The sequence below is a fragment of the Nicotiana tabacum genome, chromosome 24 (genome assembly GCF_000715075.1).
Source record: "Nicotiana tabacum cultivar K326 chromosome 24, ASM71507v2, whole genome shotgun sequence".
NCBI lineage: Eukaryota > Viridiplantae > Streptophyta > Magnoliopsida > Solanales > Solanaceae > Nicotiana > Nicotiana tabacum.
Genome location: NC_134103.1, coordinates 73,271,873 through 73,281,396, shown reverse-complemented (window position 1 = coordinate 73,281,396; position 9,524 = coordinate 73,271,873). Strand labels below are relative to the sequence as shown.

The 9,524-nt window shown below is 35.5% G+C and overlaps 1 protein-coding gene across 1 annotated transcript; it reads right to left on the bottom strand.

Annotated features, from left to right (window-relative positions):
- Window positions 1-349: 349 nt before the first annotated feature.
- LOC107767032 (uncharacterized) lies at window positions 350-4,131 on the bottom strand. The gene is made up of 3 exons (XM_016585946.2): window positions 3,696-4,131; window positions 1,533-1,973; window positions 350-1,307 (listed from the first exon to the last, which is right to left on the bottom strand). Exons 1-3 carry the CDS (start codon window positions 3,870-3,872, stop codon window positions 1,260-1,262), a joined length of 666 nt encoding a protein of 221 aa, XP_016441432.1. The 5' UTR covers window positions 3,873-4,131; the 3' UTR covers window positions 350-1,259.
- Window positions 4,132-9,524: the final 5,393 nt, after the last annotated feature.

The window sequence follows — 9,524 nt, the reverse complement described above, 5'->3', positions numbered from 1 at the left end:
ATAAAAAATCCTCCTAGGATCATATTCTATTCTTGTAAATGAAATGATCGTAAGATATCGTTTTCTCTTAGAGGTCTTGGTTCTATGCTCCATTAAATAACCTTGAAAAGAGAACTTATTTTTCATTAGCCAGTATTTTGTTTTGTACTTTTGTAGTGGTCAATTTCAATTGGTCTTGGTTCTATTTCCATATAATAACCCTTCAAACGAGAATCTTTTTTCACTGGCCAGTTTTTTGTTTTGTAGTGGTCAATTTCAACCTTCGAACAATGATTATGCTTTTATCTTTTTTCGATTAAATAACAGACTTAATTTGTTGAAAGATTAGAACTCGATTTATTACACAGTAAGCAAAAACTAAAAGATAATATTGCAAACTTGTTTTTGAAACTTTCAAACAAACTCCATACATTTCTTTGCTACTTCTATGCATAATTTGAGTTCTTGCTTGCTGCTTTTCATAACTAGAATATCGACAAAGAAAGCCTCAATAATCATCAACTATTGAAGCTGGAGAGAGTAAACTTTCTGTAGACTTGTGCAACACATGAGGAAATTCAGACTTTTTCTCTTTAGTTTTTTTCTCTTACATTGGGAGATCGGAAAATGGAAAGGAGGGAAATGAGAATTGCTCACACCTATTGTGTGGGAGACTTTCACAAATACCACTATACTGTAAGCCTCGGTGATTTTACACCTACTTTGAGGAAGGACGGAGTAGATGCCAAAAATGAAGGGCAAATAATTCACTTCCCAATCGCTTCACCGTGCAGGTTTTGTGGCTAAAGACAAATTGAGGATTCAAAGGGAGAAAGTAGCAGAGAAATAGAGGCCCTTAACTATCGTCACCTCAGCTGCTCAATCAGTTCCAGCAGAGCACTGCATTCCAGCTCATTCAAAGCATCATGTTCACCATTCATATCCAACAGAAACCAAAGCATCATATACAGAGACGCATTCCTGCTAAATTTAAAAACTTCACTTTCTCATGCTTATTGATAATGATAACTTGTAGCGTGAGCAAGCATCATAACTATGAATTGCTTGGACTTTCAGACATTGAATGTATCTGGTTATCCTTGAAGTTGACCTGACTAGTATTCAACTCCCTATGAGGAAAGTGATGCGCAGCGATGGATGCCTGTAAAAGAGTTTGTTTTGGCATCCAATCAAGTAGAATATCATGATTCTATATAAAGCACAGCTGAAAGGGAAAGGATTAAATAGGTTTAAAATCTCTCTTTTTTTTCAACCAACAGTCATGGAAGAGAGAGATTAGGATCTTCTTCATCTGAGTCAAACTCAACCTGGAAACAAGTAAACAGTGCAACCAAAATTAGTTTTATATGGACCTTATCAATCCTTCATTCAACTTAAAGCCATATACTTAAATAAAGAGAATTGATTAAACACCAATCAAAGTGATAAACTTCTAGTTATAATTTAGCAGTATGAGAAACAATGTTGCTTCGCTTTATGAAACACAAGAGAAAAAGTTCATCACAGTTTCGTGCTTCAAATGAAAAACTCACATTTTCATCCTTATACCACTTCCCATGGCCATCACGCTTCCAGCCAGCAGATGTGAACTTAAGCTCCTTCTCTTGTCGTTCCCGGTCGTATGCATGAGGCATGATAATTTGATTTGTTGTGATTCCTATTTGAACAGATTGACTATTCCTTTCATTAGTTAGGCAACTTGTACTGTCACCCTTGTTGCATTTGATCTCATCCACTCGAGAAGTAGTACTTTGCTCCAACTTTTGATGAAATATGTCAGAAGCAGCTTTCTTTGTGCGGTCAGTTAATGGTTTGCTTGCTGATCTACGCAATTGGCTAGATGTCAAGGTGCTCGAGGTGGCAGTACCGTATTCTGACAAGGCTATTCTCTTGCTTGTCTCATCTTGCCTACCTAATTCTATTTCCTTAAGTCTTGACTCTGCTGCTCGATGGCGAGACCCTTTCATATGTGCCTACAAATGTTCTCTATAATCATGTAAATTATCACATAAGAAGATGGTAGAAGAACTAGCATAACAAAAGTCGAGTATTATAACATGAGAAATGTCCTAATACACCTTTCAATGCAAACATAGATACATACATATTCATCCACGTACTTAAAATTTGTAAATATGCATGCCAGTATGTCTGTAGAATTTGTGCTCAATTAATCACAGAACTTCACCAATTGGCAATATTGGGTCCAAGGAAGTAGAGGTCCTTCATCAACTGCAAACAGTCCAATCTGAACTGAACCTTTCGCTCTTCCTTCTTTGTTGGCGAGCAGGAAGCACCTCAGTAGTGTGCATCACATGATTAAGACAATCATACTTTACCTCTCTTCCATGTCTCACTTGGACCAATTAAAACTATTTTGTCCAAAGAAGTAACGCTCCTTCTGATAATGAGGAATTATCACAGAAGATGGTAGGAGAACTAGCAACCCCCATGAGAATTTTCCTAATACCTCTACCAATGCATGCATGATAAAATACATGCTGCATCCACGCGTTAAAAAGTTGTAATATGCATGTACAGTAAGTCGGTACGGTTTAAAAATAGCTGGTCCAATAATTGTTTTGCTGGTGCAAAATGCTTTTCCTTTAATTAATTTTTTTTGGTTTGGGTGGAGGTGTTATCCACTCATACATACTCTTCTACCATTGACAATTATATGAAAAGGATTTTGACATGCTAGCAATCAAGCGTTTTCCGGATGTATCAATCAATCAAATTCTGAATTACTTGGAGTCGGCTGTGTGAATCCTCTGTAACTAGTCTACTTTATTTTGACCTATTTCCTTCCAGTACTAAATAATATATCTTCTAAGACAATTACTGGGCTTAAACTTAAGATTTCTCTAAGATTAACATATAAGTCTTTGACCAGAATAAAAAGGCTCCTCACAGGATCTAATGTAACTATGTAAGTGTAATAATGCCAGCTAAGCAATGATTCCAACTAGACGGTATCGCCTGAATGGATCATTTGCTTCCATTGTGTTATATTCTTAGCTAAGCAAACATTTGTCTTTGAAGTAACTCCTCTCCATGTAATATTATATTCAAGCATTGCTTTGTCGCACCTATGAATTGGTATGTATTGAGGTCTACGTAGGACGTCGCATAACAATCTCAAGCAACATTTTCTCATTTAGCTTTTGTGTGCTATTTGCACTCATAAGTGATCATTTCTAATCTTGTCCAATCTTAAATCATCCATTTTTAATATCTCCACTCTTGTGAAATTCATAGTGTGAATATGTTGGGTCTTCTAGACCAAACATTCATTCTCATAAAACATTGTTAGTGATAGGATTTCTATTCACAATTCTCAGTTAGCCACTTCAATCTACTCATGAACCTGGATCATGTTGAAACCTCCAATTATTCTTCCTATAGAGATGCTATACAGGAATAGTCAACTCCAAAACTTTTGAAGCTAACTTCGCTATTCGGTCAATGATAGACTTTAAAACTTGCCTTACTATTTAGGGGCTTAGTCTTTTACTTAAATTCGTAGCCAAGCTGAATGACATGTTGAGATTATGTTGTTCATTGATAGAAGAATTATGAAGCAACATTTTCAAGATCAAATTTTTAGTTTTAAAGGATATGAAACTCAAATAACCAAAAAAGAAATATATAAAAAGAGACTAAAGGATAGGGCTTTGTTTTTAGTATGTACGTACAGAGAGCATGAGAGGGGTGTCGAGGACGGGACTGTGAGGGCAAACGAGACAGGCGAATTTGCCGCTATACAGCTTCTTATAAGCTGAAGAATTGATGTTGTCCGCCATTAACTCATCGATTCTTCTCTTCCTGTACTGCGCTTCCTTCGCCCAGCTATCTCCTCCGAACACACTCATACTTTCCTTATACTTTCGTCTCCTCTCTACTTCGCTGGGATCAGCTAATTGCTTTGGAGCAGCTTTTTCAGCCGGAATATGTGAACGGAAAATATTCGCCGGAATCGAATCGGCGGTGGGATCGAATTTGAATTGAAAATGTCAGACCCGAAAGACCTCAGGCTAGAGATTTGGAGATCTACAGAGCTCGAGCTTAGCCTACGGCCTGACCAGTAAATGCAAGGCCCGATGAGGTGCTAGTACCTTTTCTCCGAGTGCAAGTATATATTGTTTGTTTAGAGATTAACAAGTATTTATTTTGTTCTGAAATTTTATATTAAAAATTTTAATTTTATGACATTTCAAGATATTTTTCTCTTAAAGTTTGAAATGAAAAATTAAAATTCAAGATGCACTAATAGAATGATGCCAGAAAGGATTTTTATCCAAATATTAATTGGTCGTGTATTAGCAGATGATATATATATGGGTCCGCGATGTATTGCCACTAGAAATCAAGACATTAGTATTGGACTTGTAAATAGATTCATAACCTTTCGGACACAATCAATCTATGTCTGGTGTCATTTCTATGATTTTGTACGACTTAATGATTTTTCGACCTTGATAACTAAAGTTTCCAAAAATAGCTCGTGCTAAATTTTAAAGCACGTTCGCCAAGAAATTCAGCAAGTTATGATAATTATCAGAATTTTTACCAAAATCTTGATAATCACCGGAGCTTTCAACCATATTGTTGAAAAAATCTGGTGATCATTAGGATTTATCACAATACCTGATGGATCACTAGAAAATATTCAGTATTGTGGCTGAATTTTTGTGCTTCAAAAACATGAAAATTACCTAGACCATTTCCCAAAATTTTGAACACCGTGCTTCAAATTCTGGCCGGAGGCTATTTTCCAAAATTTTTCGTTTTGATGGGATTTTATATATCTATCAGCTATTTTTTATTTAAGCGGTTAAGTGAACGTCTATCTTGGTGAATTCTGCAATAATTTTCGTATGGTAAATTTATTGTTATAACATCAAAATGAAGAAAAATCCAGCCCATTCTCCCCTTCTTTTGAGTTTTGCACTTCCCAGGCCCAACAAATAAGAACCAAGCCCAGAGTGTCTTGGGAATTAAAACAATCAACTTCTAGTAGTATATGATATTGATATTCACTCTGACTATGGCCACAGAAATAAACAGTAAAAAGAGCAGTTGCAAGTAGTGTGGACACATTGTACATAACATGAAAATATATGGAAAATTAACACAACGTATTAAAAAAACACAACGTAATTAATCCAAAACTGCCAGTATTACATTTTAATTGAAGTGAAAAATACAATAAAGTGAACTCACAATTATCTCTCTTTATTCAAGCAAAACACGAAACAAAAAAAAGAGTGTAATCAGTATGCATCTTCCAAATTGCAAGCCATAGCACAGCCTGCAATTCTCTTTCAATTTTAATTCAGAAGCGCCAATGTTTGAGAGGCATCACAGCAAACTTCATATTCCCAGTCTTGCAATGGATGCCTTGATGCTCTCCACAAGCAAAATAATAAGTGTGCATTTTCTTCAACACCAACTCAAATCCTTCCCCTGCACCCTGAGTTGGATCTGCTATCCTTTTAGCCCTCCTGAAATCGCACTTGATAAAGCTCCTGTAGTTTGGTAATAAGTAAACACTGTGTGGAAATCCGGTACCATTTGTATTTGGTGGATCATACTTGAACACTGTCATACATATACAGAAGCAATTCAAGATTTTAAGTCAGTAAATATGTAATAGTACTGCATATCCACTATTAATATACTCCTTTGCTGTTACTTGGTTAGAAATATACTTGAACCATGAGACTCTATATGCTACATCTGACCATGCATAGATAATAGAAACTAATTTACTACTAGTATGTATGTTCAGGGTGGAGTTAGGGCGCGGGCGGAAGGGAATTCAGCCGAACCTCCTTCGCCCGAAAATATAATTACACTGTGTTTATAATGTCATTTTCCCCCATGTATAGTAGTATATTAGATGTTGAATCTCCCTTAGTTTCTTCGTGTGTTTACTATTTTATCTTTTGAATCCCTTGGTGAAAATCTAGCTTCCGCCACGATATATGTTGATGCATGCATGTTGCATTACTTATGAATTTAGGCAATATTTTCCGCGAGGGAATTAAAAAGAAGTAAAATGTCATGCATTAGGAGTCAAACTCACGACCTAAAATATTTTTTGAAAATCCTTTGGCATTAAACTGAAAGTTTCCCATATTGTGTGGGGATTCAAAATTAATCCATGCATATAGTATACATAAAAGAAATGACATGCACATGCACATGCACTAAAAGCACAAACTAGAAAGAAATATATACCTAAGGTGTCATTGACAAAGAAATTAGGAGCAGTCTTTCGAGCCCAATCCATGTAGTTGAAACCATAATGCCAATTTTCTGAACCTCCAACAATGAATCTATTGGAAGTTTGAGTAGCATTTGGTGGATGAGTATAAGGGCAATCGGTTTTGTTCTAGGTTCTAGGACCCCAGTTGAAGTCATAGTTGGCTAGTCCAACAGCAAATAACATGGATGAGAAAACTGCAAGTAAGAGAAATGCTTGTGCCTTAACAAATGCCATTTCAGCTCCCTAAAACTGAAAAATTTACTAATGGAAGAAGAGAAGTTGAAGTGCTGGGGATGATGAGTGAGCCAACTGATATGGTATATTTATAGCAAAAGTATATGGTCAAAATGAAGACTAACTAGGAAACGAGTGAGAAATCAGTTGGTCATTTTCCTGAAGTTGGTTGGTGAATGGTGAGACAGGAAAATTAGTGCAAATAGCTAATTCTTTGTTTCTTCGCTGTTTATTTCTTTTCAAGCGAGATTGAGTAAAACGCATTCACCCAAGTAATAAAATATTTGAAATCTATATTTTTACTAAGCCGTGCACCTATTGTCTCAAAACTATAAGCCTTTAAATTAAATTAAATTAAATTGGAAATAATCTGCATATAGTGTTTGGTCTCTAATTTAATACTACAATAGTTGTTTATCCGGAAAATTGGATAGAGTTAAATTTATAAGTAGTTCTAAGGATGTGTGATATAACTTAACACAAATCATACGGAGAAAACAGAAGTGCGTATATTCTAAACTATGGGAATGAGAGATAAAATAATGAGCGAGAAGAAATGAATGAGATAAAGTAAAACATGCTCAAAAGGTTGATCTTTCAATATGAGAAGTAGACTTTCGTTATCATGTCCTAATGTGTACAATAATCCCCCTCCCCCCTTATAGTAGAGGGATCCTACTTTATATACAATAAAAAATATATTATGGAGAACCCATGATGAATTATTTTTTCCCTAATTCCTGCCAGGATTCACTCCCTTAGTGCGGTTGCAACGACCCTTGTCTGTGAGCTCGATACTAACTCGAACTCGATATTGGATCGAGCCATCGGCCTTGACTCGAGCTTGATCCTGACTCGGAGTCTTGATATTCGGGGTGGACGTTGGTCGGTCTATGCATCTTTGACAACTTTCGCGTCGCCTCGTAGTTCGATTTGATTATGGTCTCGATATTGATATCGAGCTGATCATTGATCGGTCTTAGAGCTCGAAGCATGGCGTCCTTACTTCAGACCTCGACCTGATATTATATAGATACCCTTTGATCGAAGCATTATCATCTCGACCAGTCCGTACCACTGACTAAAGTAGTATAGTACTATACGAATTCTTATAGGACAAAAGTGATCTATTAGGCTGTTTCACTCTTCAACTATTAGTTTCCCATGTGGAGTAACATATTATATAAATCAAGTCTTATTCTATATGTTAACGGTAATACACTTAACTATGCCGTAATATACTGAGCATTTAGCTTTTTTGAAGTAGGAATAGGAATGGAAGTTTATTATCTTTTATATTATTATTAATTATCAATCTGGCTTGGAAGTTTTTTGCCTTAGTTAGGAACCCATTAAAAGGCAGCTGCAACTTGGAAGACCTTACAAAAGTCAGATTAACTGTTCATTTTTACTTTCCCGATTAATGGGTTGCTGGTCAAAAAGAGGTTATAATCCATCATTAGGTGCGATAATAACGGGCAAAATATTGCTTTTGGAACTGAGCAACATAAAAGAAGCTTCATAAAAAGAGCCCGTTTGGATGGGCTTCTTGCAAGCCAAAAGTCTAAGTTAGGAATTCAATTTTTTGGTTTTCGGCTTATTTTTATCATTTTAGCTTAAAATAAGTTCTTAAAAGTACTTTTTTATTTTATCCAAACATTACAAAATGACTTAAAATCTATTTTGACTTAAAAGCACTTAAAATAGTAAAAATAATACGGACTAGCCAGTTTTCGTACTGGTAATTTAAAAATAGCCAGCGTTTGCAAAGTCATTGAAAAATAGCCACTATTTTGCTGCAACACGGACCGATCCAGCATAATATACTGGAGATTGGAGCACCTGTGTATGAACTTCCAGCATGTTATGCTAGACCGGTATACTATACTGAAACTCCAGTATATTATGCTGGAATATATCCAGAAAAAATTCTACCTAAAATTCTTTAAACGCAGGTAGTAATTATTTATACTATATATTTAATGAATTTATCAATATAAGATTCTACCGAATCCACATTTATAAGGCTGGCTCCACCCTTGCTTAGCACCACTTAATCTTAATAAGGATGGTGGATTGATGTAATATTGACATTAGTTAAAATATTTTAAAAAAAGAATTAATCGAACTAAAAATCAACTTCTTTAATTCACATTTATAATCCGTTCCTTAATATAATTCAGTGCTATAATTGGCTAGAATGGCTAAATTCTTTTCTAGGTTCTTATATTAGAGGTGGAATGTTATGATCGGGAACTTGGGTAGTGCGAAATTTAACCAAATAACGGTATAATAACAATAACAAAGACAATAAAAGTTGATAACAACGGCAATTAAAGCAGATAAAGAAGGCACCAATTTAACGTAGTTCAGTCAGTGTGACCTACGTCCACAAGCGGAGAGCAGTAATTTCACTATAACAATAAGAGTACAAAAAAGAGTACAAAATTAGAGTAAACACTCTAGTTAATCCCAAATACCCTAAGAGAATAACCTCACAAGATCACTCCAAAGAAAGGGTTCACACAAGTGCTTCCCAACACTAACTCTCATACAAAACACTTTTAATAAAAGAGGAAAGGAAGAAATAAGAAATGAAGACTTGTTGGTGTGTCTAAAATGAACTAATTGCCTTCCCTTTTATAGGCAAAAAAGTCTTGGCTTCTTAGGTATAAAAGAAGAGATACAACTTGTGCAAATGATGTCCACCACATAATGCAATATTTTTGAGTTCAAAAGAATATTTCCAACAAAGTCTACACTTTGCAAAGATGCTTATACTTATGTGAGATGAACTCCATTAGCCAAAATATTGGCCATAATTACAAATCTTCACATTGGCCTAATTTTGGCTGATATAGTAAATTTGCTCCACCTTCTCCGCAAAAGCCCCAATGGGCATATGTCAAAATTTAATGCCATCAAAATCAGACAAGTTGTCTGATACCGAAACTGTAGTAGGGCCTATAACAGTGGAGTCCAATAAAGTATACAACGAACCAGACTTGTGTGCTTTCAT